Source organism: Heloderma suspectum, chromosome 1 (genome assembly GCF_057233095.1).
Source record: "Heloderma suspectum isolate Gila_16-S chromosome 1, 16-S_ref, whole genome shotgun sequence".
In the NCBI taxonomy this organism is placed as follows: Eukaryota; Metazoa; Chordata; class Lepidosauria; order Squamata; family Helodermatidae; genus Heloderma; species Heloderma suspectum.
The window spans coordinates 220,729,082-220,749,419 of NC_139458.1; the positions used below are offsets into that span (position 1 = coordinate 220,729,082).

The following is a 20,338-nucleotide window of genomic DNA, read 5'->3' on the forward strand; positions in this document are numbered from 1 at the left end:
ACTTCTCTAGGAGAAGCAATGGCAGCAGCTCCTTGAGGCAGCCAAAACTTGTCTGTACCTAGCAACACCCCTGTTTCACTCATTCAAAGATTCTTAAACCATCGAACGTACAACTTTAAATTAGCTATAAAAAGTGACATCAAGTTTTAGCTGGGAAAGTAAAATGTTGTTTGAGCCCATTCAAAGGAAACAACAGCTGCAATCCCATACTCAACTGGGATTGAGTCCAATTGAACTAAATGGGACTTACTTCTGAGGAGATACGTACAGGTTTGTGCTCAAAGAAAAAAACATATGCTCCTGGCTGAGCAAGCCTGACAAAATATTGCAGCCATAGTAGTAATATGATTGTCCAGGTTGTATTACTGCCTGGTAAATACACTTTAAATCCCAAATATTAAACTCTTATGTCACTCAGGAAACATTTAGTAGCTTCCTTTTATTGGTGTATATGCTTGCCAGTGAAGCTGTGTACAAAGTTTTGTTTAAAGCATAATGGGAAGGAACAGTGGAGTTTTAAAATGGCAGGCAAGTACAATCTTTTTGTTCTTTCGTGTGTGTATAAACAAACATCCACTGTGGTAATGAGAACATTTAACCACTTCATTAAAAACTGCAGAAAGCTCTGATGTTCTCTCTCTCTCTCTCTCTCTCTCTCTCTCTCTCTCAGACGACATTTCATTGTAATGTGTCATCCAGCAACAGGAAGACAAGCATGACTTATTGCAACTAGCAGTCTGCAGGATTGTTACAGCTCCACAAGCAGCAACTGCAAGATTCTAGTGGAAGGAAAAGGCAGGGCTAGCAGAACAGAGCTGACAGACACACTGAGGGCAAATGTGCATTCCATTCTTATATATCACACACTTAATGACACAATAAAAGTGAAATGAACTGGACCAACAAGATATTCTTGAGACATGGCAGAACATATGTGATATGTGAAGCAGACTCCACGTATGTGGCAAAGGGAGAGAGAACCAACCCTGTAGCTTCTAGCTGGGAGAGCATCACTGCACAACAAGGATGGCTGGGAAAGACAAGGAGCACAACCTGTTTTTAATGCATTTAGAAAATGAAGGGAGAAGGAAAGTGTAAAGTTTGTTCACAGTGGGATTCCTTATGCTGGTTAGAGAGAATACAGGTTACTACAATGCATGCTATAGTGCAATATAAGTTGGAGTGTGGCAGATCATTTAAGAAGCTAGCTATTTCTGCTTAAATGGCTGAAAATACAAATAGAGAGTCAGACAGCAAGGATAGCACACTTACGCATGTTTCCTATGGGAAGGTAGAATACCATTACAAGAGCAAAATAGAAAAACTGAACTGTAGCTATTAATCAGAGGGCATGATTTCAAAACATCTAGGTACAAGAGACCGAAATGGACCTATGATTGTTCCTGCTTCAGTCACAACCACCATAGTGGCAAAGGAAGATGCTTAGGCAATATTCATAACGAGACACCATGACAACTTATTAGGAAGCAGCTTCATAAATAATAGAACAGTTGTAAGTAATGCAAATCTATGTTACCACTAAACTGTTGTTAGGAATGAAACTATTCAGAACGTAAACAAACAAATCTAGCTATGAAACCAGAATGCAACAGGAGCTAGATTAGAAAATTAGGGAAGGCATTCCTTTTAGTAACATATGTTGATAGAAGGTAGACATGTAGACGTTTCTGATAGAACGTACAAAAATGCAGAAAACCCCCAAACGCATTACATCCAGAAAGGGGCGGGGGGATTCATACAAACAGAACTCTGATTGGGCTGGATAAATGGCATATTCTGCATGCAAAAGAGGGCAAATTCAACCCCAGTGAAGGTTGAAAGGCTTTTAAATCAGTGATTCTCCATGGCCATTGCAAGAATAATTTGATCTGTATGCTCTATGATAAAAGATCAATGTGCCATCTGTTTACCAATGAAGTACTGATCAGCAAATTGAGTACAAATACACGTGTCAATTATAACAAATAGCTCCTTCTTCTTTAGTGTTTTTCAGAATTGCTAAGGAAAAAATGATAAGAGCAAAACAAGATGAATAAATGAGGAATAAATGAGGAATAAATGATGAAGATTTGGGATAGATGCAGTCTGGAGTCTTCAGCTATCTGAAAAGTAGCATATATTTTACCTCACCCAAACAGAAGTGAAAATAACAATTTAAAGAAAAACTAATAAACCACTAAGTTTCTTGGAGGTCAATAAAAATAAAGAGAATCACTCATTTATTAATGCCTTGTAACACCAACAGTTGAGGTTGTACCGCCCAGGTGCAACTAGAGTATTCAACAAAAATGTCAGGGAGGAAGACTGACAGACCCGATTTCCATTTTGGGATGAAGGCTGGGATTGGGAAGGAAAATCACTGCAATGAAGACTAAGATCAGAGTAGCAGGAAGCCTGCATAAATATAAAGGAAGTTTTTAAAACAACGAGGAAACAGCAGCAGTTATTCCAAAGCAGAGTCCTCACACAGCAGTGAGTAAACTCCCTGATATACCCAAAACTTATGGGACTGAAAAGTATCTCAAGCATCATCTTCCCGAAGTGCCAACAATAAATGATGTATATGTATTCTAAGATGCTCATCCAGTCTCCTTCAGAGAAGGGGATCACTGACAAATTTATTTCAGAGAGAACTAAACTAGTATTTGAACAACAAAACAGTGATATTACATGTACACAGCAGAGGAAACATCACAATCACCTACTCCTGTGATGTGAATAATCATCATTCTCTTAAAGTATCGAATATTTTATAAAGGAAAGATACCTGCATTTTGAATGCCTTTCCACATAAAGAATCCTAGAACATTTAATCTATTCTGCAGTTTTAAGTACAGGAAACACATATAATTTATTTTGTTATCCACACCCACTCTGCCTAGTTCATTTCAAGATGTATTTCTGACACAGCATGCAGGAAGTGGAAAGCAAATACCATTCACCTGTTGCTTATCAGAAATGTATCTATATTTATGCCGAAACTATGCAGTCATTAATTCAATAATCTAAACATTATTGGTACTTACCAAATTTCATCTAAAAAAGAAGTCTTGCCTTTTCCAGGCATTGAGCTGTGATTATGTTTCTGGCTAAGAGACAGAACTAGACTGGTAAGGAAGGAAAGAGGCTTGCCTCTACTATCTGAACACTCCTTTAAGTGGGAAGGCCAAACCAGAATATTGGGATGAGTCTGACACACCCACACACAGAAGAAAACCAAAAGTAATCAAAAAGCCTTGCTTCAGGAGTAGGCATACATCTTTTTCCAGGCTGCTTATAAAAAGGCAAGTTAGATCTCAAAGTTTATGTTGCCAGAATAATCAATGAATTCCTTACTTGAGAAACCCCCAAGACAAGCCAATGGTGGGTTAACTCATATTAACAGGTATTGGCACATAAAATGTACAGGTTTATCCCCATTTTAGGAATTGAAAAGCAGACTGTAGATGCAACAAGAAACAAATCTCCATAGCATACTGCATCAACTATTTAATATTACAAGTGCCCCCTGAATTCACTCTCTTTAGCATGTTTAGACTGCAGACTTATTCTTGAAACACTGTTTAAGCACTGAACAGTAAAATCAGAAAAAGACTATCTTCAGTACTGTGGCAGTTTGTGGTTGTTTGTTTAAAAACATCTAGGGCTTCTCTCATTATACTTGCTTGGAGTAAGGTAATACATTTGTGGATCATGGTTAAGAACACTCTTCCTGGAAGAATATTTCTCATGGATTCTTTCAACACAATCTCTTTACGAAAAGGAAATGGGAGAGATATGATTAAGGGGTATAGATCCACTTATTCTAATTAACGTATTTCTAAGTTAAATGTACTTATTGCAGCTTGGTTCCCTTTTCTGACTCTTGTTTATAATAATTTCCCATCATCTTGGTTTCAGGAAGCTTTGAAGCAAAGACAACAAATGTAAGCTTCTATTACAACTATTGTTATTTATATAGTGCCATAAGTGTATTTGGCCTAGATATCAGTAAATTGTCATCCATATCAATTCCATAAAAACTCTGGTAGGTCTGGTTGACCAACGGTGGGCCTAATCTACCTCACATCTCAAAAGATTGGAAGGTTTTAGAGTAAAGGGCAGAAATTAGTATTACGTATTCCATCATCATTTGTCTCAGCTTTGCAGCTAGAACAGCTTAACCTCATCTCCAGAAGCTGTGCCTGTAAGTCTGTCAATGAGCCCTGGGTGGCAAGAAGTTACTTGCCAAGAAGTAACTGTTACTTGCCCCTGTGAGTAACTAACTGAAAGTCTTTTTAATATACTGCTTTCAGAGGACAGATGTCATGAAGGGGGAAATACTATTCAATATATGTATGTGACATGGCTGTATGATACTTTCCTTCCTTGCTATAGAATTTCTCTTCCTCAGCTAAAATGATTTTTTTTTTTTTTTTTGCAACAGCGCATGGTGCAAGGTAGATATTGAGTAATGCAAGATTGACAAAGCTTGTTTTGGTTCCACAAAACCCGCCCAACTATGCTGCACATTCCAACTGAGAATAGATACCGACTCAAAGTCAGACTCATCACACTTACAATAACACTGCATCCCAATATTTCTGTATTGGTTGTATGGGTACAAAACAGCAGGTGTATAATCTTTTGCTTTTTGAACTGGCACCAAAGATGGGTTCCTATATAAAAGCCAGAAATGTGTCACATCTACAGTGATTGAATCTTGCATTTATTTGACTGGCTTCTGTATTCAATTGTGCTCTACACAGTACTGTGATACCCTTATACTTATCTCTTGCATTGGTTGACCTTATTTTTTCCCAACACTCTTTGTAATTAGGGCATATCTACCCCACTTGGTTGACCACTTCATACATCTGACAGGCTTTGGCCCACGAATGATTATGCTATGATACATTTGTTTCACCTTAAAGACTAACAAGACTTTATTGTTTTTGCGTATTCCTCATACATGCTGACAGTGAATACTAGGGCTGTGTACAGTGCTTGTTGAGAAACCTAAACTTGCCTAATTACTACTTTCAGCATGAAAGAAACGTCTTTAGAATTAAAAATTCTACTAACCCTACTAGATTTTCTACTTTGGGACGAACCATACATGTCTTCTTCGTAACCATTTGTCTGTTATGGGGGAAGGGGGGAAGGGGGGGAGAGAGAGAGAGAGAGAGAGAGAGAGAGTGAGAGAAGTGGGGAGGGGAGAACTAAAGCGACCATCAAAAACTCTCATGGAAGTCGTATCTGAAGTAGCATGGTAGAATGTATTTGTCCGTAGGGATATTAAAGCAAACTTGGGAAAGGAGCCAGATACTGCTGAGGCTCACAGGGAGACCTTGAAAACAGCCAGAGCTCACAGGGAGACCTTGAAAACAGTAGACAGTTCTGTATTCTGAGAATTCCTGTAATCAAATAAAGTAGTTAATGCATCTGTTTTAATAAAGGCAGCATAATAGCAAAGGAGGACAGGATGCTTAGTTGTAACTGTTGTTCTTCCAGTAGTCATCTGTGTACTCACATATATGGGTTCTGCGACTGTGCAGAACAGTCATTCAGAACACTCTAGAGCTAAACAGAGTTTTAAGTGGGAGTCCTGCCCACCTCCTCTGCATATGCTCTGGGCATGGCTCCTGCCTGCCTCTCAGTTTCGAGTCCACTGCAGCGGAAAAATAAAGAAGGCAAGGCATTGAAGTGGGGAGGAGGGTGGGTTGTATGGGTTCATAGATGACCACTTGAAGAACCAGGTAAGCAACCTGTCCTCCTTCTTCGTGGTCTCTGTGATTCACAATATGGGTGTCTGAAAGGCAAGAGACTTACTGGAGGAGGGAGATGTCATGCCAGAATTGAATTGAAGGAAGGACCATTCTGCCAAAAGCCGTATCGGCACAAACTCTGATATCCAAGCAGTAATGTTTGATGAAGGTAGAGGGCTGTCCAGGGCTATACGGGTGTGGAAGCGAAATACCTCTGAGGAAAGCAACAGAATATGCTACAACTCTAGTCAAATGGCCCCGTACTTTTAGGAGAGCCAGGAAGTCTGCCAGTTGATAGGTGAGAAGTATGGCTGAAACCACCTACTTGGCGAAGTGTTGTGATGATACTAGGTGAAACTTTTTGGGTCCTGAGTGGCAAGCAAATAAATGGGTAGGTTTTCTAAAGGATTATGTTCTACACACATAGAATGAAAATGCCCTTCTGACATCTAGGGAATGAAGCTTGACCTCCATTGTGGAGGCAATATTGAGGAAGTCACATTAGCAGTATGATATCCTGAGTTGAATGGAATTGTGAAACAATCTTTGGAAGAAAGGGACAGTCTGGGCGTAGCACTAATTTATCCCTCTGAAAACTTAGGAATGGTTGGTTGTGGCTTAGAGCACATAGTTTGCTCAGTGTTCATGCCGAAGTAATAGCAGTGAGGAAAACCACTTTCATCATGAGGAGCCTAAGATCGGCCATGGCCATATGTTCAAAGGGTTTGATCGTTAATTGAATCAGTAGCACTGACAGACTCCAGGCCAGGACTAGCAGAGAGACCTTATAGACATTAGAAAGTCTTTTAAGGAACCATTTAACATGAGGGTGTGAGAAGAGAGAGAAACCTTCAATACTGTCATGATTAGCTGATACGGCTACTAAATAAACTTTGATGGTGGCAGAGCTAAACCTCTAGATTTCAAAGAAAGAAGAAAGTTGTTCTAGGAAGTGAGAAGAATGAGAACACTGGTGGTGGGAGTAGTGACACAGGTAGTCTCTATCTCTACACTCATAATGGTGTCGTCTTGGTGATTGTCTTCATAATAATGGGAAGGAGACCTGTAAAAGCAGGGTGTCTATGGTTTTCCCATGGCATATCAGAGTGATGACAGAGAAAACCTCCTGAAGAAGCCGAGGAGGCCGGTGAGGTCTGTTGGTACTAAGGAGATCTATACTTTCTTGGGGAATGGTCTCAAGGGAGGTGATAGTACAGTTCTGGTGAGAAACATTCCCTTGATGCGTCCTCTGATACCAAACTCAGGCACTGGATATCATCTGGGGACTTAATGTCCTGTGGGAATTGTAGCTTCACTAGGATCAGTGTCTGCAATTGCATAACAGTTTGAAGTGTTGTCTGTACCAATTGCAACTGGCTTGGAACTGGCATGGGTTTAGGTTCAACGTTGGACTCTATCCAATGAGCCCTCTTTTTGTTTTTGTTTTTCAGTATCAGAGTCTGAGGGTTAGCAGGACATTTATTACAGGACTTGGTCTATTTGACCAGCTCAGTCTCAACTGTCGGGACCAAAGGGCCGGTTTCAACTTGCTGGTCCAAGGGGTGGCCAAAGCTGTTGGTACTGCAGGGGATGGTTATCCTGAAGCGCTTTTCATAGTTTATGCTGAAAGCAGCTGAGAGAGAGCTGGCTTCTTGCAAATGGAGGCTGAGGCAGTATGTAGAGGCTGGTTCAGTGCAGCTGTGTCTGCTGCCTTGAGGGCTTGTTCCCACAACAGAGTCTGGAGACATGCTGCTCTGTTTCTCCTGGCCTGCTTTGTAAAGGCCTGGCAGTGGGTACAGGAGTCCACCTTGTGTGCCTCTCCAAGGCAGGGAAGGCAATTGGAGTGTCCATCAGTCAATGGTATCTTCTTGGCACAGCAGGTGCAATTTTTGAAGGCAGCCTTGGAGGCTATGCACCCCAAAGGGGGCAATGAAATAGAGGAAGAAAACTATGAGAAAATAGAGGAGGGAGAGAGAGGGAGAGAGGGAGGGAGAGAAAGAAAGAAAGAAAGAAAGAAAGAAAGAAAGAAAGAAAGAAAGAAAGAAAGCTCTGTTTAGCATCCCTGAAGGGGATTTTTGAGAATTTTGCCTTGAGGTGAGAGAACATCCCAAATCCTAGTTGCTGCAGCAGACAAAAAGGAACTGAGAGGCAGGCAGGAACCATGCCCAGAATGTGTGCTGGGGAGGGAGGTGGGACTGCTGCGTAAAACTGTTTAGCTCTAGAATGTTCATCAACAGAATTATACTGCTGGATACAACCCATAGGAAGGATCTCCCTCTCTATGCTGACTACAGCACAAAGACTAGATTTTCTTGGTTTTCTAGAACCCAAGCAGGGAACATCCATCTCTACATTGTATTGAACAAAGATCTGTGTCCATGATTAAGGAGTAAAACACCAATGTAGTAAATGCCTTTTATTTGTCATAGTTACTATCATTAGCAGTAAAGGTCTAAACCATAGTTATGAATTTTAATTTGGATGCAGGACACTGAACAAAACCAGCTGTGGTATTTGGTCGTGCATATTTTTAATTACATTTTTTTCCTGCCCCTTCTTCACATTGCTCAAGGTGGCATACAGAGTCTCCTCCCTTCCAAGAGATTTTAACAGACAGTGATTGACTAAAGTCATCCAGTAAGCATCATAGTCGAGTGGGGATTTGAACCTAGGTCTCCGATGGAAGAACAAGCAATGTTCGAGCTTGTCAAGGTTCTCCGTTTTCTACCTCGATGCTTGTTTTGCCTCATTCTCACTCCTGAACGCAAGCGCCTTTTTTTCTGAATGAGAAAAGTGCGCATTTTCAAACAAAAAAAATGCAGTTTTCCAAGCATGCACCCCAAACGTGCAGTTTTCTCCATAGGCTAAAACGTGAAAATAAGGGTTTGGTAAGGAAATGTGCATTTTCACAAGGGCACACAAGCTTGGAAAATTGCAAAAAGTTCCTGACGATTATGCTCCTACTCGCAAATGGGGAGTTTGCATGATTTGTGAACAGGAATGGAATTCTCATACATCCCTAAATCCAACACCCTACCCACTACACAATGCTGATTCTATGGAGCCTTGGGAAGGGAGAGAGAATATCCCACACACTCTGGAATTGCAACCCACCTTGGTGAAATTTGGTATCAACCATAATTGAAGGACATTTGCCCTAGTGGCCACGAAATATATACCATATCTGTACATTTTTCCCATTAGGGCAAACAGCAGCTCTGGAAAGTAGAGGGATTTGGATCAGAAAATGGCATAGGGAAAAGGGTTAACACCCTCCTCCCTTCTCCAGTGCTATAGAGCATTTACAAAATATATATCTATTGAAATCATGGATGTACATACAACCTTTATTTTCCTAACCTATTGTCTGGTGGAGCAAGCAAGGCTCTAGTTGAATCCCAAAGTAGGCAGAAGAGAAGGGAAGAGGCTGTTGCAGCAGCAGAGTGAAGATTTCCCATGCTCCAAACTCTAAAGCAGGGGTGCACAGCAGGGGTCTTTACCGATGCCTTTACTGTGGTCCCCAATGGTGTCCTGAAACACACACACCCCCGCAGCAAAATCTACCCACCTGCAAATTTCCCCCACTGCCTGTACTCTCTGCTCCCTCCCCAAGAGATCCTGATACACATCACTTTCCCTGCCACTGCTAGCAGTGAGGAAAGAGCAGTATCTATCAGGAGCACTGAGGTGTGTGAGCGTGCATGTGCAGCCCCGACCCCCAAGCCAGGAACACATATGGCCTTGGGGCCAAAAAAGTTGTGCACCCCTGCTCTAATGTGACACAGAGATGGAGTATGAGAAGGGGGCCAATACCAACCAAATCCTCAGAGTTCTGATAAAAACCTAGACATTTTAAGTTTAAACAACACTGGATGCAGAACAGTTTTCTACTGTTTAGTAGAAAATAAAACATTGGAGGAAAAACATTTATCATCAATTTGAATATATTAATATATATTCAGTAATTATTAAACCAGAGACATGAAGGCATTTTTATTTTTTTAAAAACTATTTCAATATAAGTAACTATGATTATTGATAGTTATAGTTTTCACTGGCTTCACATGGAACTGTGACCATTTACCAGGATTATTAGTGTTAAAATTATGGTAAACCAACTACCATTTATTAAGCATAAAAGAAAACTTCCACAATCATGCAAAAGCAGGAGTCATTAATCTGAAAACTACTATTATTGCTGAAACTATCTTGGGGGTATACAAATCCTGGAAATAAAACAAATTAAAAATGCCTGAAAGAGACCCACCTTCATTTACATCACACCAATCCCTGCAATAAACTTAGTATGGTGCAGTAGTTAGAGTGCCAGACTAGGGGTGGAGAGAAACAGGTTCATGAAGCTCACTGGGTGACGTTGAGCCCGCAATGCCAATGGAATTAAAATTAGTCAGTTCTTAATTCAAATTTAGTCATTTCACAATCCTCAAATGCATAACAAGCCCTGACCTTGTTCCAATTAACATTAATATTTTCATAATTTAAATCAAGACTGATTACAAGTTAATTTATATTTTTTTGTCATGCACATTCTGCATGACTAGGCAACCAAACTCCATCATCCATCATCTTTGCGCATACTCATGTTGATAGCTGTGAACAAAGTACATGTAATAATGGCCAATTGGAGAAGGATGCATCATGACACATTATGTTGTGATTTCTGGAGCAGAAGGGATCATATTACATGCACCACGTTCCCATTATGCATTTTACTAAGACACATGCACAGAAATTCAAAGATAATTTATAAAACTGATAATAGAGAACTTTATTTCAAATTTGTAGTGTGGGATTTGTTACTCACCCATTACTAGTCACTAACCTACTTCACAGTGTCTTTGTAATGATAAAATAGGGTGGGGAGGAAATCCATGTATGCTGCCCTGAGCTCCTTGGAGGAGGCGTAAAATAAATACATAATAGAGAAAGATACTTTCTGCAGAAAACTTTCAGTGCCTACATTATTATACAGGAGTTCTCTGCCCAACCCACAGCAGCCTGCCTGATCACCTCCCACCCCCACTCCATGGGGCACTGAGGAAGCCTACAGAGGCCTCAAATGGCTGGGGAAATATGTGAAGCTCTCCCATCAACTCCTCTCTCCATCGCAAAGGCAACCCAGAATTTGAGCAATGCCTTATCCTTGCTCCTCCATCTAAAAATGAAATGAACATCACCCACAGAGACATAACCCCTTCCCCCCAAAGTAGTAACACCTTAGGTGGCAGGTGAGAGAAAAAATCAAGTGATACATATAACCATTTTCTAGATAGGAAAAGGAACTGGGTCTTGCTGTGTTGCAAGAATGGAAGTCATTACCCAGATGAGTGGGTGAAAAAGATATTCTCCCCATGCCTTGATAGGGTACTAATCACCGGTTCTACTCATTATATCATGGTCATACCATAAAACATGGTACTTCCCAAGGCAAAATGTCAGTAAGCTAGCACTTACTATGTCTACATAAGTTAATGTCAACACCCACTTGTTCCTCCAAACTGACTACAGTATATTAACATGAGTTACTCTTCCGTCTCCCCATCTTATAACAATATGGCATCATATTTTTCATAGCAGGATGTTCTGGAAATAGATGTTTTGGAATTAATGTATTCCCCAAGACACATATATCTAGTATTCTTCACATATCCACAGCTCAAACATGTTATCAGTACCACCACTTCTAAAATGCAGCCATTTTATACAGTCTCAGCCTTCCTATTACTGTTCCCAGGGGAAGATAGAATCTTTAAATACATACTGTTTTGATGTTCATCCTTTTGGTCCTCTCTTTCTCTAATCCAGCCTGAAGCAAGAGTAAGAATGCAGGATGAAAAGGCTGGCAGATTCCCACTTCTCCCATGTTCAACAAGTGAAATACAAGTTCAGGTCTCTGTAACATCTTATTATTTAGGAATTTATGTACCTTTTCAAAGGATTCAGAAACAATGTAACAGAGTAGAACCTCCCTTTGGCAAAGTAGTCTTTAAAAATGCAAAAATGAGGGGAATGTTCTTTAAAACCAGCAGGTAAAGTTCAATTATTTATGCCTGCAGGGTTACTCAAACCATCTGAACAAGCTAATGCAGCTAATGCAATCTGGATGGTAGTAATAATTCCATCCAGGTAAGCATCATGCCAGATCCATTGTTCAAGCCCCTCCGTGATCAATGCATTGCAGCATACAATCTTTTCAACAATTATCTGTGATTAATAATATTGTAGTCAACTGCAAGACTAATATATTATATGCACAAATAGTTATATACAGGAAAATAAAGGAAAATGACTCTGATCTATAACTGACAATTATAAAGGGTAAGGTGAGGGTGTGCATAATCCTTCCACCAGAAGCATTGCAAGACTTTGCCTGGGCTGGCTTCACAGCCAAGGTTTGGCAGGTTGGGGATCATTTATTATTTTTTTATTGATACCCCACCTTTTAGAAAATCTTCTCACAAGGCAAGAGACAAAAACAATAAACAGGGCAATAAAAATAAGTCAATAATATCCAAATAATAAGAAAAGCATGGCTAAAGAAACAGGAAAGCAAGTCAGAATACACAGGTTAAAAATTAATAATAAAAGGCCAGTTTTATTTCTATCTGTACATTTAATTGGTTATATTATCACTTATTTGCTAAATTCTTGTTGACTGCCTGATAAGATGTGGGACAGAAACTGATATACAGAAATATTCACATTTTTCATGATTAGATCTACCACCCACATGCAAAGAGCCCAGAAAATAAATTACCACATTTGGGTGGGAAGCTGTTTTCCATGTGGTACTATGTCTTTATTTTCTAACAGCAGTTACACCACTGTTAAACTATGAATGCAGTCCCAGACTAGTATTTCACCAAAAAGCAACTTTTACCACAAAAAAGTAAAATTTAAATATTTTGGAAGTTCAGTGCAGAAAACCCTAACACTAGTTTCAAGAAGTTTTACAATATTGTGGGTTTTTAAAAAATCTTATGGACCAACCTTCTATTTTTGTTTGCTTTGGAGCATACCACAGTTAGTTGTCCATGACACGATTCTCTGAACTGGACAGAAATTATCTTCTACCACCTGAGATGGGACTTTACTTTTGGGGGGGAGGGGGGGAGGATGCACGTCCTTGAATCAGTAAGAATTTTTATCCAATTTGATATTGACCTTGTATATCATGTACCACATAAAACTTTATCACCAGTTTCACTAACATAAAGAATACTAGGTTTGTCTTTAAGTTTTGGCCTTCCAAGGGACCTGCGTGTTCTGATTATGGCTAGAGACAGGACTGAGTAACTACTAGACTTCGTTTCAAAACTACTTTTACTATCCCAATAGCCCTGGGTGAATCCTGCAATCTGTTTTGCACCCAGTGAAGCCCATCCAATTATGCCTGACTCTTCTTACACTGTAGCTTAAGAACTGCAGGCTTGGGGGCAAAAACATGATTTCCTACATTTCTCTCTCCCCTCCCCCTCCCCTTGCCTTTTGTTTTAACATCTTGCCAGATGAAAAGTTCTGGAGAACTCAAAATGAAAGACTGCTCTTGACTTTGTGACATTTTGGTTGGTCCTAACAAAGGTATTCAGATGTTATGACAACTGACTTAAAAGTATTTCCCACCTGAAATGCCTTAATAATGAATATCAATTATGTTCAATTTATATTGTTTATCCCCTCTAAGTATCAAATCTCTTCCGGTTTCTTTCATAAAGATATACAGTATTTATTTATTTAAAATGATACCCCACCTTTCCTAAAAAAAATAGTCCAAGTTGGCTAAACAAGGCTTTTAAGCAAAAACTTGTCTGTTTCAAAGGCAAAAGACTAGATGAGCAAGGACATCTTTTAGTCCCATCAAAGCACATACACACACACTTGGAAAGAAAGCATACAAGCTATGCAAGCCCCCTGATGATGCGAGGGCAACGCTGCTCTCTATTTGGACAACCAATAGTGGTGGGCAAGAACCCACATGACTACAACTTTTATAATATTACTAATGTAACATGGGAGGCATCCACCAGGAAGCAGTTTTGTGCAGCAATTACATCACAAAAAGTAACATGTAAACTGGCCCCACAACTGAATCCACAATATTAAAATGGACATTTTGTCTTGACTGGCTCACATATTACATCAAATTCTAACAGTTCATTTTGACTATTGCACTGTGCAGCCTGTAAGCTTTTTCTCACCACTGGGTAGGCACTGGCATAATCCAAGTCACTCTGTTGGGGGTATAAAGGGAAACTCTGTGAGAACGCAAATAGCCAGATGAAAGGCCAGATCAAGAACAAAGATCAACCCCAAAGTTCTAATTCCTTGTATAAGCAAGGAACTATGTCAGGACAGCTGACCAGAAATCCTATATTCAGTATCAATATAAATCCATGATATAAAGCCCAATTTGGCATAAACAGCCCTCGCTGCTTGATGACAGTACAATTTATGGACTTTGAAGAAGAAACTGAATCTGCTGCATATTTCTTAAAGCAGAACAGCAGAGTACAGAGTTTGATTCTCACATTACTTTTACTACATTAATTTCATGTTGTGAATATTTCTATGTTATATACCCTGAAGGAGGGGGATCTGGTATTTGGAATACCTGGGAAAATTAGTAACAACCATTGTCTAAGTTAGTTGCAACCATTGTCTACCCTTACATGGTGGAGGATCTCTCTCACCACATAAGGATATATTCACATGAACCACATCATTGGGTCCACTCACTTGGTTCCACAGACACATCATACAAATACCATGGAACTGATCCCCAAGGAAACAGTTCTCATTCTGCTGTAACAATACTGGATCAAGTCTGGATGGGCAACAGGAGAGGGAGCAGACTGATTTGGTAACTGTCATCAGTTACTAACCATTATTTTACACAATTAGGTTGCAGTTTTAAGTTCCAAAGATCTGAGGTACTTTAGCCTTAGCTAAGGTATAGTGAAATACTGAACAGAATTTAAAGTTTGCCATTGCCGCAGTCCATGAGCACCTCATCAAAGCTGGTGAATCTCAAAATCAGGGTTTAATTCAACTTCAGAAGAATGTTGTTCAGGAATAATATTTTCAGCATAAAAATAATTCCTGTCTAGGAAGAGGATTCGTCCACCTAGACATAGTTGCTTTGTACTAACTTATTTATCAAAAGTATTTTAATACTGCATTTTATGTGTGTTTACCTGTGCATAAACGCTACTGTAACCTGCCTGTTTGCTCCTATTTAAACCATTTGAATGTGACCAGCAGACTAAAGTATGTGTCATATATCACTGGAATTAAGATTACTGCTTCCAGGCTCAGCCTGATAAAGACAGTAGTTAGCAATCTCATTTGTTTCAGGACTCAATACAAAATCAACTGCTGAAAAATAGTGCTGGCTCCAGGATTTGGAGGGCCATTGGGCAAGGTGGTCTCAGTAGGCCCCCTCCCCAAGTGGGTTCACCTTCCCCTCAGTTCTGTTCCCACTGCCTTTTCACTTGCCTTCTCCATCTGGAACCAATTTTTACAACCACCCAAAAGGAGAGTACAAGGCAAGTGAGGGAAAGTGCTCTATCTCCTCACTCCTGTCAGTGCTTGCATGGTCTGAGAGGGTGGGTGAATTGGTAGAGACAGCAAGGACCAGTAGCAGCAGGACCAGGAAGTTCTTGGCCATGGCAGTAGACCCCTGTAGGGGTGTGGACCTCAGCAGGTGCCCTGTGATGCCAGCCCAGCTGGAAGAATACCTCTGGAATGTAAATTCTACTTTATCCAATTGCTGATGCTTGTGTATGTTCAGTGACCACTTCGATAATTATAACAACTGATGTAGAAAAAGACCCCCATCCAGAACACCAGAATCACAAGGGTGCTGTCTTTAGTCAAGAAAGGTGCTGGGTTCTCCCTGCTTGTTGGTAAGGCGTCTAATGCCTTGCTGTCAATAGAACATGATGAACATAGCTCCCAAAAAACCTTTCCAGACCCCATTTAGTGACGTTCATTGAGTCAGTCCAATTTTCCTTCACCAGTGGTCTAGAAAAGGAAGTCAGTTACAACCACCTAATCAACTTGTCAGAGGCAGACACAAAAGGGCTTGAAGGCTAGGACAGCCTAAAAATGGATACAAACAACTTGCATGATGTGTTGTTGCCTCACATATAAATTGCAAGAAGGGAAACCCCATAGTAATTAAATTCCAAACTTTTCCAGTACAGCAGGCTTTGGAATGGATACATCACTTATCTAAGCCATGCAAGTTTGATAATTTTGTAAGGAAAAAAATATGAACAGCTTTATGTCAACAACATTCTTTTACTATGTAGGCGCTTCAGGCTAAAACAGGAGAGTAAATCACTCCTGAACCCACAAATTCTTTAGTGAAAAGCTGTGTATTTTTGGTTTACAGCAATATCAAACAGATGTATTTCTATCAGTTATAATTTGTATAATGTTAAGATAATCAGTCAAGGGAAGGTTGGTTGTACAAGTCTAGAAAAAGCAAAATGCTACAAAATATGAGACGTTACATGTGCATAAATCACATTGCCATGTAATTGTTCACAGGAGCTTTTGTTAACAGTTCTCTATCAAATCAGTCTCTTTGCTGCATGTCACTTTACTACACTTAGAGAGCCTGCCAGGCTTCCATGGCTTTCCTCAACTTAAAAATGTTGACTTTAATACAAGGCTCAGGCAGAAAAGATCTTATAACCTAAAATAGCAAAACCAGGGAGGCAATGAGAAGTAGGCAATTATCAAATTAATAATGCAGGGTAAGGGAAACCACCCGTTCTAAGGAAAGGGGGAGAAAATAATTTTGGTAAATGGTAGAAATGGTTACGCATGTTTAATCACTTGTTACTAACCCTTAGGCTTCCACGACTACCCACTGACATGCGCTCATCTTCATCCGAAGCCTATGGAGAAGCAAGTGAAGACGACACCAGAGACAAATGGAAGAGATGCAAATGTCAATCGTTAAGTTAGAAATAATTCAGGAAAGTTTTTTAAATGAAATACAAAAAAGGTCCCCAAACCATCACAGAATGCGCTACTGAATGTTTCATTTATGTTAAATGGAAAATACAGAAAAACAAACACCAGAAAAATGAAGTCCAAAAGAGAAACTTCCTGAGCTTTATTAGCCTATCATGTACTCTGGCAGGCGATCTAAACAATCTCACTTTATGTGAAGTTACAGCTATGTATGGTCCCTGCCAGTGCTCCTTGCTGCCAGTTACTTAGGACTGGCAAACACAGACATCACACTTAGCCATTCTCCCTCTTTTGTGCAAATTCCCCCACCCTTAACCATTATTCATCATCACGCATACACCTCCCAACAATAACTATGCTTAATGCTGACCAGGGTGCATTTATAAGCTTGAATTTGAAAGCAGGATTCACCAGCATTCTTTCATTATCCTGAGTTAAGTGTGAACAGTTGGTAGCATTAAGCATAGTTAAGGTCAGTGCAGACAGACATAACTGTGGTTTAGATCAGTAGGAGAAGGATAGAGGGAACTTGTGCATGAGAGGAAGAAGTGGATGATCCCACCCACTTTCCCAGGTTTTTGATTTAAAAAGAAATAATGTGAGATTTTGTTTCTGGTAAATTTGCAGGGATTCTCCATAACTCTCTCACAAAGAAGAGCAATGTAATTGGTTATTTTTATGTATTAGTTTAAAATGAAAATGTAACACAAAGCACAAATAATACTGACCGAGGCATTTCTTCTGGATTTATGGGTGTAACGCTCACTGTCTTCCTACCAAGGCAGGAGGAAAGATAGAAGATGAAATGTTTGAAGTGAGAAACACTATTACAGAACTTTAAAAGTGAAAGTGAGGACTGACAACATAGCTAGATTTTGCAAGATTGCCCTGGATAATTAAAAAAGCTTTTCTAAGATATATGAAGAAGAAAAGCGGTAATAGGATATTTCACCATATCTGAAATTCATTACTGTCCCAGACCCTGTAATCTTATGTGTATATGAAATCACACATCATTAGTCTCTTCCCAAACCCACATCAATTTCTTGGTGTACAATTGAAAGATAAGGAATTCTATAAGCATATATTAAAGCCACTCTGATTTCAGGGTTGAGAAGTTTGTTTTAATCTTTTTGGTCCGCACAGTCCAGATATGTAGAGTACACTTCAACCTGAACTAACTTTTTGCCATCCACAGAGGTAACTGTGACCAGCACAGTTCATGTAGTCTGCATGGCTGACTCCCCATGTTAAGCCCAGATATGTCCCAGGAGAATAAAAAAAAAAAGTACAAGAATGATTGGGGGAACCAACAACAAAATGGCTCTGTCAAAATTGCCATTACTTTCTGAAACAATTTCATATTTATGTCCATTTACACACTTCTCAAACCACCACCATGTAACCAAAGCTATTATTCAATGGAGGAAAGCTGGAAAACAGTTTGGAGGCTAAATTATAGTGCTCTGAATTGAAGCCCTTACTGCTGTCCTATATGCCTGAAGGGTACCTCATGCCTTACTCCTTCTTTCTTCACACATACAACAGTAATTCCACTTCAAGTGAATGGTTAATGCAGCTAGGATTGCACATGGCAAATGCAAGCTGTTGCACTGTAACTGCAGCTGCAAAAAAGGCAGTAAAAAGAGGGCAGGGACATTTACTAATGGATTGAAGGGAAGAAGACAACATGGTCGAGCATATAAACCTAGGAAGTACAAAGGAAGTTTTCAGAGTTCTGAAAAATAAGAAGCTAAACATGTACAAAGTGACTTCTCTGCTTCCAAGAATCTTTATTAGCACATTTACACTCTGATAGTACCATGAAAACACATAGATACCTTTATTTTGGAGTACTTAGAGTACACCCTGGTAACTAGTATTTTGTTTACCAGTATACCATAGAATTTAAGACTCCATTTAATGGAAAATGTGGGCCATTTCAGCATATCAATTTGCATGCTTTTGTTAAATGAGACAAATGTCCAATTAATGAGCTATAATGGAAAGTCGATTACATACACACTGTCTACAATGTGCATATATCGCTACATACATCTGAAACTTGAGTATTTTTCAGCTTCACACTGGAGCTCTTAATTTTCCTCACTACTTTAGTTGTTAGCTGTGAAGTGGTCTCCAATAAGCTGAGTTTTCTACCTTGAGTTATTCTCCCCTCTCCCACAAGGAGGTATTTCTTGACAACCTATGTATCTGTTGAGTAGCTTGGCAAGCCTCTAAAGGAATACTGTGCTGTTAAATCCCTGTTAAGTATTCTACACTATAGCAATATTACAGGACATCCCTGAAAAATGTTTCTAGTTTTTAAAAGGGCACGGGTGGTTTCTGAGAGGCAATATACCAAACTATATCAGTCTTTCAACTATGAAAAATGTGTTCATATAGTAACTGGAGTTCAGGAATGCAAATAGACATCTTTGAGTAGGGAAAACAGCTATCATATGTAGTTCATCCAAGATGTTAGCATTTTTTAGGTAATACTGGTTTCTTAGACAAAGCCTACCATCCACTGCTCGATGTCGCCAAACTTTGTGTCCAGACCATAATATTTCTATAGATCGAAGAGGAGAGGAAAAGAATTTAGGGTGAGAAATACAGAATACACAAGTTTTAAGGCATGCCTACACTAGAGATTTTGTCTTAATAAAACATGTTGCTTTGAATTGTAACTGGTTTTAAGGAACCATTACTCCAGACTTGAATAGCTTAACCTCACTTAAGTACATTGTAGATGCATCAAGACCATGAAAATCTCTAAAACTGGACTTAATCTGCAAATACTATCATGATAGCTTGAGTCCACTGGCATTAGCACATACTGCCTTCCAACCAAGGCAAGAGGGAAGATCAAGGGTGAAATCTTTCTAGAGCTAGAACAAGTCTGACAAGAATAGATTTTGAAAGCAACATATCAATTTAGAGGGAAGTTCAGAGCAGTGTTCAACACATCAGTCTGGCAACTAAGCTGAAAATGGTCCCAGCCTCCTCTGTAGCGTAGGCATGCCCTTTATAAAAGTGTTAGTACAGGGGTGAGCAACTTATTCAGCACCAAGACCAGTTAGAATGTGCACTGTATCCTCCTCCTCACAAGCTGAAGTTGAACTTACCTACTCTTAGCCATAGGTTTAAGAGGATGAAAGTCCTTCAATGAACCAGAAAGTGGGAACTTTGCATTGAGCCTGTTTCTCCTATCAAGGCAGGATCAGGTCAACTTCTTTTGCCTGATGTCATCTTAACACTTTACTACTCAGATCCAAATATGCAGAAAAAGCACACCATACAGCGAGTCCCAACAATATATCAAAAACTTAAAAAGATTAGGCACTGTACACATATAAATATAATTCAGAAGGTCCACGCCCACAGGCTCACAATCTAAACCAGGTAAGACATGAGGATAAAGAGAGAGTGGAGGGAAATTAAGCAGAGGGGGTGATAACCAAGTCCAAAGCATGAGAAGTCATCTGGAAAAAGCATCACAATAAAAGGACACATTTCTGCTTTTTACGAAGAAAGAGCAGCACAAATATTGAGAAGGAGGA

General features: G+C 39.6%; 1 protein-coding gene across 8 annotated transcripts in view; it reads right to left on the reverse strand.

Annotated features, from left to right (window-relative positions):
• LOC146358776 (uncharacterized) overlaps positions 1-20,338 on the reverse strand; it is a 147,545-nt gene that overhangs the window by 41,423 nt on the left and 85,784 nt on the right. The window contains exons 4-6 of one of the 8 annotated variants that reach the window (XM_084819670.1): positions 19,300-19,347; positions 17,504-17,548; positions 16,646-16,696 (exon numbers count right to left, since the gene is read on the reverse strand). The exons of the other annotated variants lie outside the window; for them this stretch is intronic. Coding sequence (XP_084675796.1) covers positions 16,646-16,696; positions 17,504-17,548; positions 19,300-19,347 — 144 coding nt within the window. The remainder of the gene's footprint in view (positions 1-16,645; positions 16,697-17,503; positions 17,549-19,299; positions 19,348-20,338) is intronic. 8 annotated transcript variants of the gene reach the window in all.